Source organism: Eimeria tenella, genomic scaffold, assembly GCF_000499545.2.
Source record: "Eimeria tenella Houghton genomic scaffold, Eth_scaff3, whole genome shotgun sequence".
NCBI lineage: Eukaryota > Apicomplexa > Conoidasida > Eucoccidiorida > Eimeriidae > Eimeria > Eimeria tenella.
Window position 1 is genome coordinate 685,142 of NW_013542870.1, and position 16,465 is coordinate 701,606.

At 45.1% G+C, this 16,465-nt stretch overlaps 6 protein-coding genes across 6 annotated transcripts in view; 3 read left to right on the forward strand and 3 right to left on the reverse strand.

The window, feature by feature from the left end:
- Positions 1-3,666, reverse strand: part of ETH_00019755 (cathepsin C, putative) — a gene marked incomplete at both ends in the record, with an annotated part of 5,722 nt that extends 2,056 nt beyond the window's left edge. Inside the window, 7 exons of the mRNA XM_013375810.1 lie at positions 165-309; positions 437-523; positions 1,021-1,344; positions 1,878-2,030; positions 2,245-2,406; positions 3,010-3,137; positions 3,497-3,666. Coding sequence (XP_013231264.1) covers positions 165-309; positions 437-523; positions 1,021-1,344; positions 1,878-2,030; positions 2,245-2,406; positions 3,010-3,137; positions 3,497-3,666 — 1,169 coding nt within the window. The remainder of the gene's footprint in view (positions 1-164; positions 310-436; positions 524-1,020; positions 1,345-1,877; positions 2,031-2,244; positions 2,407-3,009; positions 3,138-3,496) is intronic.
- A 1,254-nt stretch (positions 3,667-4,920) lies between these two features.
- On the forward strand, positions 4,921-7,114 carry ETH_00019760 (uncharacterized protein; the record flags this gene model as incomplete). Its single annotated transcript, XM_013375811.1, has 4 exons — positions 4,921-5,224; positions 5,399-5,560; positions 6,556-6,795; positions 6,984-7,114. The coding sequence occupies 4 exons, from the start codon at positions 4,921-4,923 to the stop codon at positions 7,112-7,114; spliced, it is 837 nt and encodes a 278-aa protein (XP_013231265.1).
- A 503-nt stretch (positions 7,115-7,617) lies between these two features.
- Positions 7,618-10,413, forward strand: ETH_00019765 (uncharacterized protein; the record flags this gene model as incomplete). The annotated part of the gene is made up of 5 exons (XM_013375812.1): positions 7,618-7,788; positions 7,995-8,112; positions 8,497-8,769; positions 9,403-9,546; positions 10,277-10,413. The coding sequence occupies 5 exons, from the start codon at positions 7,618-7,620 to the stop codon at positions 10,411-10,413; spliced, it is 843 nt and encodes a 280-aa protein (XP_013231266.1).
- Positions 10,414-10,948: 535 nt separating this feature from the next.
- ETH_00019770 (Pv1h14035_P, related, related) lies at positions 10,949-13,018 on the reverse strand (the record flags this gene model as incomplete). Its single annotated transcript, XM_013375813.1, has 2 exons — positions 10,949-11,030; positions 11,799-13,018. The coding sequence occupies 2 exons, from the start codon at positions 13,016-13,018 to the stop codon at positions 10,949-10,951; spliced, it is 1,302 nt and encodes a 433-aa protein (XP_013231267.1).
- A 702-nt stretch (positions 13,019-13,720) lies between these two features.
- Positions 13,721-15,311, forward strand: ETH_00019775 (uncharacterized protein; the record flags this gene model as incomplete). Its single annotated transcript, XM_013375814.1, has 4 exons — positions 13,721-13,755; positions 13,976-14,405; positions 14,525-14,824; positions 15,168-15,311. 4 exons carry the CDS (start codon positions 13,721-13,723, stop codon positions 15,309-15,311), a joined length of 909 nt encoding a protein of 302 aa, XP_013231268.1.
- A 678-nt stretch (positions 15,312-15,989) lies between these two features.
- ETH_00019780 (uncharacterized protein) lies at positions 15,990-16,433 on the reverse strand (the record flags this gene model as incomplete). Its single annotated transcript, XM_013375815.1, has 1 exon — positions 15,990-16,433. One exon carries the CDS (start codon positions 16,431-16,433, stop codon positions 15,990-15,992), a length of 444 nt encoding a protein of 147 aa, XP_013231269.1.
- Between the last annotated feature and the right edge of the window lie 32 nt (positions 16,434-16,465).

The window sequence follows — 16,465 nt, forward strand, 5'->3', positions numbered from 1 at the left end:
ACAGCAAAAAGAGATCTTGGATTGCTGCAGTCAATTCTTCTTTTGCAAATCAAAAAAAGGTGTCTCAATTCACTTTTGAAACAATTCCAATCTTCTCCCCGCCTCCGGGGGAATCCATCCGCTGCTGCTGCTACTGCTGCTACTGCTGCTGCTGCTGCTGCTACTGCTGCTGCTGCTGCTGCTGGGAGTGGGCTTTGACGGGCACGGTTTTGGTCTTTGCTTTGCTTTCTTCTTGGGCCAAGCTGACGGGGGATAAAACAGCAGCAGCAGCAGCAGCAGATTTGCTGCGGGTGTCGAGGGCCTTTTCGCCTGCGCAGCAGCAGCACCAGCAGCAGCAGCAGGCTTGCAGCAAGCAAAATAAGTGTTCTAATGTCCTTTGAGGCCTTCAATCCTTTATTTTGGAATAAAAGAAACTTTATTTATTTTCCCAAATTACCTTCTTTACAAGGGCATGCAAAAGCTTGGGTAGAAGCAGCATCTTCTGCAGCTTCCTCCAGAAACACAGGACCCCCTTCGCTGCTGCCTGCATGCAGCAGCAGCAGCAGCAGCAGCGAATACATATTAAATATAAATACGTACATTATGTGCATTACAAATGTATATTGCATGCGCAGCAAATACAAAACATTAAAATTGGATTTAAATGGGACAAATACAAATATCACAAACCAGACATTTCACACTCTACATTTTATATTTTTATTTTATAAAATACATTTATTTATAAATACATATTATATACATAATATGTTTACTATGCATTTCGCAGTTGAATTATTTATTTATTTATTTGTTTTTGTCTTTATTTCTCGCATTTAATTAGAGCACTTCACTCACGAACTACATAATGTAATTATACATTTCATCAAATACATTTTAAATGATTAAAATTATAAATTTAGGTATTTAGTAAATGCAATTTAATAAAACAGAAGCTTCCAAGTGCAGCAGCAGCAGCAGCAGCAGTAGCAGCAGCAGCAGCAGCAGTAGCAGCAGTAGCAGCAGCAGCGGATGGATTACCCAGGAGGCGGGGAGAAGATTGGAATTGTTTCAAAAGTGAATTGAGAAAGTTTTTATTTTGATTTGCAAAAGAAGAATTGACTGCAGCAATCCAAGAACTCTTTTTGCTGTTGTGCTGCAGCACGAAGTCTTCGCTGAGAAAGTAGCTCAGCTCCTGCGCTCCCCCTGCTGCTGCTGCTGCTGCTTCCTGCTGCTGCGCTGCTGCTGCTCTTTGGTGCAAGACCACAAAGGCAGCAGCAGCAGCAGCAGAATCTTTTTCTTCTTTTTCCCCGAAAAAACATCCAGAAGCAACAGAGCCATCTGCTGCAGTTGAAGAGTACCACCCTGAGCAGCAGCAAACTCGAAATGCATGCATGCAAATTGTGCATGCATGCAAATTATGCGTGCATGCAAATTAAGACTAAATCGTTTTTGAATTAAATAACATTTATTTCAAAAAGTTATTTTCGAAACTTGTGAATATTCCAAACAGAAAGACCTGCACATGCTGCAATTCAATTCCAATTCGGGAAAAGAAGAAAAATAAATTGAAAAAAGAAAAAACAAATAAATTGCAAAAAATTAAATAAAGAAATAAATTGCAAAAGAAGAAAACAAATAAATTTCAAAAAAGAATAAAAGAAATAAATTCCAGAAGAAGAACAGCAAATAAGCTGCACAAATAAGAAAATAATGAATTGCAAAAGAAAAAAAAATGCAAAAGTAGGAAAAGAAGTAAATTGCAAAAGAAGAAATGAAATAAATGCAAAAAGAAGAAAACAAATGAACTAAAAAAGGAATAAAAAAAATAAACTGCAAGAGGGGAAAACAAACAAATTGCAAAAATAAAAGGAAATAAACTGCAAATAAAAACAAACCTAATTGAGTTTTAGAAGGATCTGTAGAATAGCAAACTGTCTCTCCATTAGAGTCTTCAAGATCTCCATCTTTTGCCTCTGGACAATTTTGTTTTACAGAATATTTTAAAATGGCGAAAAGTCGAGTTTTGTTTGTGAGGTGTACTTCGAATCCTGGTGTACGTACACACGAAGCGGCGCATGCAAAAGTGGAAAGTTTTCGAAATGGAATTGAACTGCCCTCAATTCTGCGATCTTCTGAACAATTAGGAGCTCATTAAATTCGATTTTAATTTTAAATTCAAATATCTTTTTAAATTTTCAAAAACGCCTTTCAATTCTTTTCAAAATCCCTTTTTCAAGACTTTCCGAAAAGCCCTGCACCCACCCTCGTCGTACACCGCAGTCCAGCCCCCCACAACTTTCTTTTCTTTGTCCTTTACTGCCAACATTTTCCATTCATTTCGATGCAAATTATCTTTTGTGTCATAAACCCAATTAAGAGGAACAGTTTCGTCGCTCAGTTCCAGCTCCAGAGCTGTCGATACACCTGAAGCGCGCACCGCAGCCGCACACTTCGCTGCTGCTCAGCTGCTGCTGCTGCTGCAGCTGAAAACACCGGTTTTCTTTCCTCTTTCTTCCCAATATTCCCCAAACTATTTCATTTCTTTTCCTTTTATCATTTTAATTCCATTTTCTCTCCAATTGCTGCTAAAGTCGTCACAACATTCGCTCAGCTGCTGCCAATTCAAATTCATTTTTCAGCTAGATGCCTTTTCTGCTGCACTTGCTGCACTTGGCCCGAGACACTTCCGCTGCTGCTGACTGCCACAAAGCTGCTCTTTTTGATTAGTAAAAACCCTTCCAACAATGCCCAAAAAAGCCCTTTTTAATTAACAGAAAGCTTTCCAACAATTGGCATAAGCTGCTCCTTTTAAACAACAAAAGCCCCACAGAAGTCAGCAAAAGCTGCTCCTTAAGAATAACAAAGGCCCTTCAAATAACCGGCAAAAGCTGCTCTTAATAAACAAGAAAAACCCTTTTAATAATTGGCAAGAGCTGCTCTTAATAAAAGAGAAAAACCCTTTTAATAATTGGCAAAAGCTGTTCTTTCTGATGAACAAAACCCCAAAAAGTTGACAAAAAGTCTCACCTCCGTGTCGACTCAAGTAAGTCCTCGAGTCCGCAACAGGGGCCTCCAGATTTTCTGTGTTTTTGTTGGGGGCCCCCGAGCCACAAGATTGAATGGCTCCCGTCACTGGAGGGGTGAGCAAAAAGGTCCTTTTGAATAAAGGAAAAAGAAAAAAAGAACTTAAAAAATGGCAAAATATTAAAGAAAAAGCACGTTTAGTCCTGAGTACAGTGTACTAAGTCCGGTGTCTGTACACCCCAGTAGTGGTGTGTTGCATTTTGATGTGCATGCATTTTCAATTTCATTCTTATTTCATTTGCTGCTCTGGTTTAAGAGATACTTATTCCAGGTGTACGTACACAGGCGCAAGTGCGTGCAGACTCAACAGCACAGCTGCAGCATCTGCAGCAGCTGCAGCAGCTGCAGCAGCTGCTGCAGCTGCAGCAGCAGCATCTCAGGCTCTGCCACTTGTGGGGTCTTTTGAATTCTTTAATTTTTTTGTCCTCACCAGTGGCCCTTCATGTCTTTAATTGTTGCATGAATAGGCAAGTCGGCGGCGACGGGCAGCAGCAAGCTGCTGCTGCAGCAGAGCAGCAGCAGCAGCGGCAGCAGCAAGCGCGGCAGCAGGGGGCCCTGGCGGCCGCGGGGGCCCCCCCCAGCGGGCTCTGTCCGCCGCATTTTGCGCCGGCTAAAATGCAGCAGCAGCAGCAGCAGCTGAGCAGCAGCAGCAGCAGCAAGCCGGCCGCCGACAAGACACACCGCGCTGCTTCGCCTCTGCTGATGCTTCTGCACACTGCAGCAGCAAGTCCCTCGCGGGCTTCTGCGGTGTATGTACACCTCAAGGGCGGGAATAAAGAAAAGGGAGAAAGGAAGTCAGGAGTGCGCGGGAGTCCGCAGGAGCAGCTAGGAGTGTGAGCTGACGCAGCAGCAGCAGCGGCAGCAGCAGCAGCGGCAGCAGCAGCAGCAGCAGCGCGGGGCCTGGGGAATAATTAAAAAGAAAAGGAAAAGCTGAAAATGTAAGATTCAAAAATGTAAATTCTCTTGGGCGGAAAGCAACGGGGCCGAGCCGCGAGATGCTGGGGGCGCTCGCGGCTGGGGAATCCCGAAGTTGAATTGGAGAGAAAAAGGAAAAGAAACGAAAAGAAAAGGAAAAGAAAAGAAATGGGAAAGAAAAGAAAAGGAAAGGACACTTGAATTCGAGGGAAATGAACTGTAGCGACTCCGCTCCAAGCCTGTTCAAGTTCTTCGCCAAGGACAGCGTGGGACTGCTTAGCTAGCCGGCCCTGCAAACTCCGGAAGAAGCACTTCAAATAAACCTGCAGTCTCCCGCCTCAATTAAAAGCTTTTAAACCAATAAACAAAACAACTTTTCGGGAAATTGCGCGAAAAAAAGACCCAAGTTGCGCGGAAAGCTGCTGGCAACTCTGCTGCAGGGGGGCCACGGAAGCCGCTCATCGACTGCGTCGATTTGGGTCTCGGGCGCCGGTTTAAAGAGCTCGTTCAACTTTATTTCATTTAATATTTAATTTCAAATGAAGAATCCCGTGGGAAAAAGGACAAGGAGTTTTCAACTTGCTTTGCGTGTTCGCGGCGCGTCACCAACCCGCCACCTGTCTGTACACCTCAGCCTCCGTGGCGGTCACGCGCGTCTCAGCGGCGACCATTAGACATTTATTTGCAGCTTTCTCCCCAAATTTCCTTTGCAAATGTTCTGCATTTCACCTTTTAAAGGCATTTCACCGTTTGAAATGGGACTGTGAGCCGCAGCCCGTCCGTGCGTGACTGGACACGAGCGCGGCGCAGTGGTCACCGCCGGCCGCGATCATCCATGAATTCCGCGGCCTTTCTCGAGTCAAACTTCTTCCTGAGGTTCCAAAGAGCTTTAAATTACTTTTAAAAAGCTCAGGAGTTGCTTTTCTCTCCCAAGTCGGCATGGCAAGACGCGCCCTGGGAGCCGCGAGAGTCGCCGCTTGCGTGGCCGCAGTTGCCGGGCTAGCCCTCGAGCCCGTCACCAGCCTCATTTTGCTGCACGATGAGGCCGCAGCAGCAGCAGCAGCTGCTGCTGCTGCTGCTGAAGAAGCCCACAAAGACCAGCCCAGCAGGTGGAAACGCCGTTTCAGCACTGGTCAGTTTCCAGTGGTCCCCGGAGACGTGCTGGACTGGTCTCCTCCTTCTTCTCTTCAAGACAGCGGCTTTTTCTGGCTGAGTGTGTCTTCTCCGATTGCTCCCCAGTCCGGTGAGTGTTCGTGTTGCTGCTGCTGCTGCCGCTGCTGCTGCTGGTGCTGCCGCTGCTGCTGCTGGTGTGTCTGCGCGTGCTTCCGGGGTGTCTGTACAGCAGCAGCAGCACGCGGGGGGGTTATTTCTGGAGTGCGTTCGCAGTTTAAAAAAGATCTTTTTGCTTTTTCCGCAGATGAGGATTTGAAGAAAAGAGAAACTTCTTTTTCTCTTCTTGAAAAGCAATACGGCATTTCTGTAGTTTCAAAAATCAGCGAAGAATTTAAAAGTGCTTATTCAAATCCTCTGCAAGTCCCGGAGTCTTCTTCTTCGGCCTTCAAGCAGCTGCAGCAGGGGGGTAAGGTGTACATACACCCGGGGCCCGCAGTGCATGCATGCATGCATGCATGCATTGCTGCGGTGCATGCATGCATGCATTGCTGCGGTGCATGCATGCATGCATTGCTGCGGTGCATGCATGCATGCATGCATGCGGCGTTGCATGCGCAGAGAAAGAGCTGTAGGGGGTGTTTTTGCGTGCAACTTTCCGTGCAAGTAGCTGCTGGTTGCTGCTGCTGCTGCTGCTGCTGCTTTGCTGCTGCAGCGTGCACGGCTTTGTGGGGCAAAGCTGAAAATGTTTCGAGACAAAAAGGCCGGAAAGGAATGGCAAAAAGTCTGAATTGGTTTTCGAGTTGCAGCGACTCGAAGTTCGCGCTGAAGGAGGGGGGGCATACGTACACCTGGCGCGAGTGCGCAGCCCAGCTCGCGGGAAACTTCACTTTCTTTTCCTGGACAAAAATTAAAAGTGCAGAACTTGGGACTTGTACTTTAATTGGACTCAAAACGCAAACCGTTCTCGACCAAAAGGCCCTTTCTAGCTGCCTCCGAGACGGTGCGGGGCTTTTAAAAGATGCGCATTTGATTCTTTTTTAATTCTTTTCTTTCTGTCTTTTAGAATGCATTTTTACGCAAAGTCAGCTACTTAAAACATATTTGCATGAAGCGCATTTAATTCTCTTTTAGTTCTTTTGTTTCTATCTTTTAAAATGCTTTTTTCCGAAAGTCAGCTATTTAAGACATATTTGCGTGCATGCGCATGCAAAGCAGTTCGTATTCAACTTGGCTCCCGCACTTTGAAATGCAAACTTTAAATCTGCTTAAATAATTTCTCTTTTGTTCTTTTAAGCGCTGCATGCAGGGATTTAGTTGGAGTGTACAGACACCTGGCTGCTTGCTCCCCTTCGCTGCAGCGGGTGGGAAGCTGTAGATTTATTTATGTTGCGTTTTTGTCATTTATTTTTAATTTATTTTTAACCTTTTTAATTTGTTTCTTTTGTGTTTTTCTTCCCACAGCGAAAGAAGGCGAAATTGCTGTCACGGGCTACGGCGCAGACTCTGCATGCACTTCTTGCGTTGTGGGGGAGTGGCAAGAAACGAGCTGCAGCAGCTGGTGCGAAGCGGGATTTTCGGGTCGTTTTCGAGAAATTGAGCAGCATGCAAGTCTAGATCATTGCAAAGATGGAAAAGATTCTTTCTGCGATAAGTGCCCCCATTTGTGGGAAGTGGAAAGCTGCAATCAGGGAGTCAAGTGCGGTGAGCGTCTCGCGTTGCTGCGGTGTACGTACACCCCAATGCGCAAAGTTGCAAGCGAAAGCCGCAGGCAATCGCGATCTGGACGGAAACAGCGGCTCTTTTGCAATTCATTATTATTATTATTATTATTGTTATTATTATTATTATATAATTCTAAAAATGAATTTGGTTTCGCTTTGGGTGTTCAGGAAACGGCGTTCAGCTGGGCACGCACTCCTGCCCGGCTGCGGACAACAAAATTCAACTCAAAACAAACAGCTGGAGAGATTGCCAAAAAGAATGTGTTAATAAATTCAAAGCCAGTGGAGGCGCTGCGTAGGCAATTTATTTCAGAGTTTTGAAAGACATAATTGAAAATTCGAAAAAATATTTCACAAGTCCAAAATTGCATGAATGCGCTTTGCAGCAACACTCAGAGCTTGCTTTGCAGACTTTGTTTCTGCAAAGATCTTCTGTTCTTTTTCTTAATTTTATTTAATTATTGTTTATTTTTTTCTTCAGCTTTTTAATTCGTTTTTTGACTTTTCCATTCTACTCTGCAGCCTTCTGAAGCCTTCCTCAGATGTAACAACTTGAATGAAAATACAAAAGCGCATGCAATATATATCAATATATTTAAAATTAGAGATATATATATACATCTATTGTATAGATGTAAATGTATATATATATGTTAAATATGTTTCTATTTATTTGAAAATAAATAAATAAAAGTGTGCTGCGGAATGTGCATGCAGAGCGGACCCGCGTACGTACAGCGAAGCGAGTTGTTTTTATTTTTCATTTAACAACAGCACTTTGTCTTGTGAGTTATCGAGTTTAATGAGCTGCAGCAAAGAGCAGCAAACAGACTCTTTGTGGCTTTCTGGAGACGCAGCAGCAGCAGCAGCAGCAGCAAAAGATTTCTCAACTACTCAGTGGAGCCCCTGGTCGGAGTGGAGCAGTTGCGAGGGTATAGACACCTCAAAGGGCTGGAAGAAAAGACGCAGAAGTGTAAATTTAATTTAGTTCTTTTTATTTTATTTTATTTCTCTTTCCTTTGTATAAAGTTCATTTAATCAAATATTTTCCTTTTCTCTGAAAACAGAACTGAATTCTTTTTTTGAAAACCCCGTGTGTGGCATTAACTAATAAGTTGATTTGTTCCTTTCGTCATTGCTGCTGCTGCTGCTGCTGTTGCTGTGCTGCTGCTGCTGCAGATTATTTCATATGGATTCGTAGATGACAACGAAACTGCAGAAGACACATTATTTGAAGTTGCTTCTTGTCTGGAAGGAGGGACTTTGAATTCTTCAGAAGTTAGCAGCAACATGAACGGTAAGCTGAGGCTTTTCCTAGGGTTTAGGGTTTAGGGTTTAGGGTTTATTTCCCTAGGGTTTAGGGTTTACTTCCCTTCCAGCATTCACGCTTTACCCCTTAGTGTAGGGTTTAGGGTTTAGGGTTTAGGCTCCACACATCCCACCCGTACCATCTCTTCCGCTTCCGCCGCTGCTGCTTCCACTGCTGCTGCCACTGCTGCCACTGCTGCTGCTCCTGCTGCTGCTGCTTCTGCCACTGCTGCTACTGCCACTGCTGTTGCTGCCACTGCTGCTACTGCTGCTGCTGCCACTGCTGCTGGTGCCACTGCTGCTGCTGCCACTGCCACTGCTGCCACTGCCACTGCTGCCACTGCTGCCACTGCTGCTGCTGCTGCTGCTGCAGCAACTTGCTGCGTGTTTGGGGCTTTTGTGGAGTGGTCGGAAGTGGAGTGCGAGCCGGCCTGCGGGAGCGGCCGCTACCAAATCCGGCGAAGACGGCGTTTGCAGAATCCAGTGCCGCTTCCGGAAGTTGGAAAAAGTGGAAAAGAAAATGAAAATGAAAACGAAAAAAACGAAAAAGACAAAAGTGCAAAAGACCCTTTTTGTGATTTGGCAAAATGCGACGAAGACGCAGCAGAGGCGGAGAGCCGCAGGTGCCACGACGTGCCCGACTGCAGTGCGTCTTTTTCAATTCAACAGCTTTCGATTTTCTGCACTTTTTTCTCTTTTTTCCTTTTATTGTTCATTTTTGCTCCTTTATTTGCATGTTTTACGCTTTTATTTGCAGCTTTATTCTTTTATTCTTCATTTTTATTCCTTTTGAAGTTATTTCGTACAGCTCTTCGCTCGGGGGGGTCTTGTTTTCCAATTTGGATTTGCTTTTTTTTCGCTTTTTTTGACTAGTTCGAGTTTGCTTTTATTTCGCTGTTGTTATTTGATTTATTTTTTTCTTTTTTCGCCAACTTGACACGCACTTCGAGGCCTTTTGCACTAGATGCGCACTTTGCAAGTTTTTCCGATTTTGTCTTTTCCTTTTGCATCAAATCTCCCTTTAATTTGCTTCCAAATTTCCTTTTTTCTTATTCTTTTATTTGCTTTTGCGACTTTGCTGCTTTTGCATGCATTTATCTTTCCAGCTGTCTTCGCTTTCCAGCTGTTTCTGGGAGTTGAATCTGAATTATTTGGCCTTTTTCGGTTCATTTTTTGCCATTTTTTGCCATTTTATTTTTTGTTATTTTCCATCAACTATTATTAAACATTGTCAATAATTTCGATAAATTTGCATTTTTCCCTTTTAATTTCGCTGCAGCCTCCGACTGCGTGTACTTGGAGTGGACCCAGTGGTCCAGCTGCAGCTGCAGCGGCCTGCAGTCCAGAATCCGCAAGTCTGTCTCAGGCACAATTTGCCCAGATATGAATGAGACGCAGCGCTGCGCCAACGCCAGCTGCAAAGGCGAGTTTGGCTGTTTTTTCCCCCATTTTTGCATGCAAAGCTCACCTTTTTTCGCACTTTTTCACTTATTTTCATCTAAAATGTCATTTATATGGAGGTTTAGACGGATTTGCATGCATGCAGATTGATTTTTATGGATCTGGATCGATTTTTGTGTACTTTATATGTGCACTGGTATGTGTACGCCTCTGTGTAGGTGTGTGTTGTGGTCAATGCATGCATGCGTGCATGCATTCGTGCATGCATGCACGCACGCATGCGTGCATGCATGCATGCATTAATGTGCACTTTGGTGAAGATTTATAATAAGGAAAAGGCACTTTACATTTGTTGAAAATATACAAAGAAAAGGCACTTTGGCATTTAATGATTAAACTGTGGATGGCACAAAAGCCTGAATTTCACAGGCGCATGCATCTGTGCATAACAAGCTCTGAAGTTGCAGAAAAGTATATTGAAATAAAATCCATTTTTGCAGAGTGTTTGTTTTCTTTTTAATTGTAGTAATAAATATAATTTTTAAATTGCGTTGATAAATATAACTCGCATATTGCACTGATAAATATTAAAAATGCATTTGCATGCACGCTTCTTTTCGCTACACGAAAAAGCCATTTCTGAAGAGTGAGTTTGTTTTTTCTGCTCTTTTATTTTTCTTTTTTATTTTCATTTTAATTTTCTTTATTTTTATTTCTTGGTTTTCTTTTTTGATTTTCTTTTTCGATTTCAGAAGAAGTTAGTTCAATGACTTATGTGTACGCGGCGGGGGGCGGCGTGGTGGGGCTGCTGCTGCTGAGTGGCTTTTTTGCTTTTTGGAAATATGGAAGAACTGAAAGGCAGCAAGCGGCAACTTACGACACCTTGTGAGTTGGCCGCTTGAGGTGTACGTACACCTGAGCTGTACGTACACCTCACGCGGCCAGCTGTTCGCGGGTGCTTCCGAGGTGTACGTACACCTCACGCAGCAGCCAGCTCTTCGCCGAGCGCGTCTGTCGTTTCAGTTTTGTTTCTTCAACTTCACTTATTTGTTTGCAACATTCGCGAATCATTCAAATTCAAAGAAAACAAAAGAGATTTTCTGTAGAAACAGAAATCCTGCAATTTAATTGCTCCCAGTTTGCACTCCGACTGCGGATTGCGCATGCATGCAATGGCAGATTTGCAAGAAGATATATTTATTTTGCATTATCTTCTCTCATTTATCTTTTCTTTTTTCAAAAACGAGACAGACAAATTTGCATTCAAGTCCGCGATTTTTTGCATTTTTGTGGTACAAAAAAATAGACTTAAGTCGCCAGTTTAATTCAAAGAAAGCTGCAGAATCCCCTGCAGTTAGACCTATTTTTTTATTTCAAATTCAGATTAAACTTTTTTCATTTACTTCATTTTATTTCATTTTATTTCATTTCAAATTGAGCTGCAGCAACAGCTGGCGAGCTGCAGCGTCTCTCTCCTTGACTGTCTGTACAGCTGAGTCGTCTTCGCTGCAGCCGCACACAAAGACAAGACACTCAACAAGTTCATTTCATATATATTAGTATATAGATTTATATATAGATAGTATTTATACGTATACATATAAATACATATTCATATATACATTTTGTATACAAGTTGACATATTTGTTGGTCTAGTGTTATATGCATAAATGGATATAAATCATATATTTGTATGTGGGCAAATGGCCTGTAGCATATAGAATAGTATAATATACATATATATATATATATACATATATATATATATATATAATACGCATGTATACATGTATTAAAATGTAATATATATATATATAAGATACATATATATATATATGTGATAAGATATAATATATATATGTATATTAGATATAAATAAAAATGAATTCATACATTTAAATACACAAGTAACCTCTAAATAAATGCAAATGCGTACATACACTTACGCACAAATATACCCTCTATTAATGCAGAAATATATTTGGTTTAAAATCATTTGAAAAGTTAAAATGCAAATATAAAATATCTTTAATATATTTAATTTTAAAATATTTGAGAACTTTGAATGCAAACATAAAATATCTTTCTCTACTTTTAATTGCACCGGCTTGCGCTGGGTCTTAGTGCATTTTTATAAAATGCCTTAGTAGCAAATTAAACTGCATGCAGCAGCAAATTTCATGAAATGCTGCAGCAAAAGGAGCAGCAGCAGAAGGAGCAAACAGTGGAATTGAACTGCGAGCAGCAGCAGAAGCCGCAGCAGCAAAGCGAACCTGAGAGCAGCAGCAGCAGCAGCAGCAGCAGCAGGAACAACTTGGACAGCGCCGCGGCTTTGGAGGTCTTTGGCAACTTTGTTGAAAGGATAAAAGAAAGGAAACTGGAAAAGAGAAAAGTTGGAAAAGGGGGGAGTGAGTGCATGCATGCAGAGTTGGCTGAACTCTGCGGGATAATTGAATCCGAAGACAGTCATTTGTTTCAACTTTGAATTTATTTCCTTCGTTTTTAATTCATTTAATTCTTTTGACAGCTGCGGCTTTTGCTCCCCTGCATTACGACCCGGCGCCGCCTCCCCAGGTGTACGTACACCCCAGCAACCCGCTTCAGGTGTATCCGCACCTCCGTCCACCCCCGCCTTCGCCGCCGCCTCTGCAGCTTCACTTTTTAACTTTTTCAAATGCAAGTCCACCAAAAGACCCACCAGCAACTCCGTCTTTTCCTTCATTTTCAACAACAATCCCAAATGACTTCTCCTCAGCTGTTTCAAATCATAAATCGACGCCTTCGGAACCCCCACCAGGTGTACAAACGCCGCAGAAAACGGAAACACTGAAACTACAAACTTGAACGAACGAAACAGTTCGCAAAAACCCACAGACTCCCCGGGGGCCCCCCCGGGGGCCCCCCAGGGGGGGCCCCCTGGGGGGCTCCCAGGGGGGACCCCGGGGTGCCCCCCAAGGGGCTTGGGGGACTGGTTCAGGAAAGCTTCGAGGGAAAGGTAAGGAACTTCTGAATCTGGAAGTTGTTTGGAATCTGAAAGACGAGAAAGGAGGAAAGAAGAGGCGTCGTGGTTGCGGTGTCTAGACAGCACAAGCTCGCAGAGAGGGTCTTTGCCGACGGGGTGTATGTGCAGGTCCGAGAGCTGCTGCTGGCAGCAGCAGCAGCAGCAAGCTGGCAAGATGTTTGGTCTGCTGCAGCGGGGGCAGATCTTCTTGTGGAAGCGGTTAGTGAAGTACCGCTGCAGCTCCGAGGAGTGGTGGTAAGCAGCACGCGACAGAAAACAGCTGCTGCTGCTGCTGCTGCTGCTGGGACGGGTCAACGGTGTCCTTGAAGGATGCAGCAGCGTGGCGCTGGAGAGGCCAGGGGTGCCGTTGCTGCTGCTGCTGCTGCTGCTGCTGGGGCTTGGGTTACTCACACCGGGGTGTTCCCTTCCCCTCAGAAGCGGGCTTAATCGAGGGGAATTCTCGGAAGCTGGCGAGGCTAGAAGACGCAACATATTGAAAATAAAGAATATTTTGTGTTTTCATCGTTGATTAGACTTGCAAGAAAGCAAAAGTGATGCAGTTCAGCCGGCGAGCGCGGAGCGAAGCTCGCGCGAGGTGTCTGTACACCTCAAAATTTGAACATTAAGCCATTCTGCATGCAGGGATTATAATTTTAATTGAAGTTATCGTCGAAGAACACAAGTTTCCCTTTTGCATGCAGCCGTTGGGGCCCCAGTCCCGAAACTAGAAAAGTGGCGGCGGGTCAGTAACACCACCCCCCTCCCCTGGCGGTCCGCTGTACGTACACGGGGAATCCCCCGCCCAAAAGCAACTCCCTGGATTTATTTTCATTTATAATTCATTTTTATTATTCCGAGACGGCTTTTGGGCTTTCCGGCGCCGCAGCGCTCGCCGGCGGCGCCGCCGAGCGCCCATGTGTGCATTGCGAAAAGGCGAAGAAACTCGAGCTGATCTTTGCGAAAAAGAGTTCCATTTGTTGCGAAAAAGAAGTTTTTCTTAATTCCAGATGAACTCATTCCATTAATTCCTTTTTTCCCGCAGTTTGCCTCTCTTTCGCTGCCTCCGGGCTCGCTCGTGCGGCGAAACCCGCCGAAGCTGCTTCCCCGATCTCAGCCAAAAAACGAGAAATCCCAAGTCTTCTTATGCAAGTTTGAACGCGCTCCACAAGGGCCTCCGGCCTTTCCAAAAAGAAAATGAAATCACCAGAGTCGCCGTTGCTCGCGAGGCGGTGAGTGTGGGGGCCGAGTGTACGTACACCGCAGAGCAGTGCTGCAGGCCGGCAGCAGTTTCGAGTGTCTGCACACTGCATGCAGCTGGAGTTTAGGTACACCTGAGCAGCTGCTGCTGCGCCCACTCTCTGTGACACAATCACTTTTAAAATGAGGAAAATGCAGCAGCAAAAGAGCTTTTCAAATCTCCTGCTGCGCTGCTGCTTCTGCTTCCTGCAGCCGCGGGCGCCTCCGCAAAACTATTGACAGCGACGCAGACAGCGACGGCGAGCCAGCAGCAGCAGCAGCGACAGCAGCAGCAGCAGCAGCTGCAGCTGCAGCTGATTCTACCCCGCCAAAGGGCACCCCAAGAAAACGAGGAGGCCTTTCTGTCAGCTCCACGTCTGCCTCCTCTGCAGCAGCAGGAGCAACAGAAACAGCAGCAGCAGCAGCAACAGCAGAACCAGCAGCAGCTGCTGCTGGGCAGTCTGGCGGCAGCGACAACGAAAGCAAAGGGCCGTCGAGTGTTTTTCAGCGTTTGCGGCTGAGACAAAAGTGGAAAGAAGAAAAAGAAAAAGAATCAACTCCAAAGAAAGAATTAAAAGTGAAAAGACAAATTGCAAAACGTGAAAACAAAAGAAGTGCAGCTTCGCGCTCTTCTGAAGACTCGGTGAGGCTGGCGCTGCGGTGTATGTACACCTGCTGCAGGGGGGGCTTTCGAGACAGATGTCTCTGAAAAGAAAGTTTATCATTTTTTTATTTCCGCGTCTTGTGCTGCTGCATGCGCAGTCCGATGGAGCAGCAGCAAGCAGCAGCAGCAGCAGCCGCAGCAGCAGCCGCAGCAGCAGCAGCAGCGCGTCCGTGCCCGAGAGCGAGTCTGAAAGCGACTTGGACGCCTCTCCTTACAGGGGCCGCATGCATGCAACAGCAGCAGCAGCAGCAGCAGCAGCAGCGGACTTCGACGAGGCCGTGGACTGGTGCTTGAACTACATTTTGAAAGAAAGACAATGGGCTGCAACTGCTGCTAGTGAAGAACAAAGAAAAATAGAAGTGACACTTTGGGACAGCGAGCTGACGAGGGGCGGGACGGTGAGCTGTCTGTACACCTCAGCTCGCAGCCCCTGCAGCGCCGACGCCACTTAACTGGCCAAGTTGCATTTCATTTCATTTCATTTCATTTAAAAACAAAAAACAAAAATTAAAATTGTTCAAGTTTTGCAAATTCAAAAAGATCTTTTTGCTTCTTCAAAGCCACTCGCCGCGGGACTTGGGGTTTGGCCTGGTGTACATACACCCCATTTACCACTTCTTCACAATTCAGAATTTCAGAATTTCTTTTTTGCAAATTTCCTCCAAACCTTCTGCACAAATGCAGGCTTCATGGCCTAGGGTTTAGGGTTTAGGGTTTAGGGTTTAGTGTTTGGCTGCGCAGCGCCCCTTTTCGGAGGCTTTTCTGTGCGAGCCGCTGCGGCCTTTGAGCGCTCAACTTTTGGCCGCGTCGACGCCGGAGGAAAAAGCAGTTGTCTTTTTGGATTATCCAAACGAACAGTATTCCACGGAGTTTCTGCATTTGTAGGGTTTAGGGTTTAGGGTTTAGGGTTTAGGGTGTGGGGTTTGGGGTTTAGGGTTTGGGATTTGGGGTTTAGGGTTTGGGGTTTGGGTTTGGGGGGTTAGGGTTTAGGGTTGGGACGTGTGCTTGGACGAACGTTCGGGGTCTAGGGTTGGCGACTGGGCTAGGGTTTAGGGTTTAGGGTTTAGGGATTAGGATTTGGGGTTTTCGGGGTTTTTGGTGCATTTCTTCTAGGCCGGCATTTCATTTCATAATTCTGAAAGTTTGAATTTTTTAAAATTTTAAAATCTGCAAGTTAATTTACTTCAAATCTTTCAAAGCTGCTGCTAATCCTTTTTGCAAAATGGCGGTCTTACTGCAGCTGCACATGCAGGAACTTTCCGACAAATAATTAATTAAATAATTATTTAATTGAATAATTAATTATTTAATTGATTATTTAATTAAATAATTAGATGATTAATTATTTAATTATTTGAATAAACTCAATTTGAAGAATGAATTGGTTTTGTTTGCATGCATGCAGACGAGTGGTGGAGCCGCGCAGCAGCAAAGTGGTGCTTTCGAATTTGCTGAAGTGTGCTGCTGACCAGTTTGCTGCTGTTCAAGAATTCGACAAATGGATGCAAAAAAATAAAAGATTTTTCATCACTCAAGAAGAAATCCTCAACAAACTCTTCCACCTCAGAGTTGCAGAGCCCAGGGGACTCCGCAAGGCAAGCTATGTGCTGCTGCTGCTGCTGCATGTGCTGCTGCTGCTGCGAGTGCCGCTGCTGCTGCATGTGCTGCTGCTGCTGTGAGGGCTGCTGCTACTGCAAGTGCTGCTGCTGCTGTGAGGGCTGCTGCTACTGCAAGTGCTGCTGCTGCTGCGAGTGCTTCTGCTACTGCAAGTGCTGCTGCTGCTGCAAGTGCTGCTGCTGCTGCGAGTGCTGCTGCTGCTGTGAGTGATGCTGCTTCTGCGAGTGCTGCTGCTGCTGTGAGTGATGCTGCTTCTGCGAGTGCTGCTGCTGCTGTGAGTGATGCTGCTTCTGTGAGTGCTGCTGCAAGTTCTGCTGCTGCTGCGAGCGCTGCTGCTGCTGCGAGTGCTGCTGCTGCTGCAAGTGCTGCGGCTGCTGTCGCCGTACTCATGCTGCTGCTGTGTATATGCTGCAGCGGCTGTT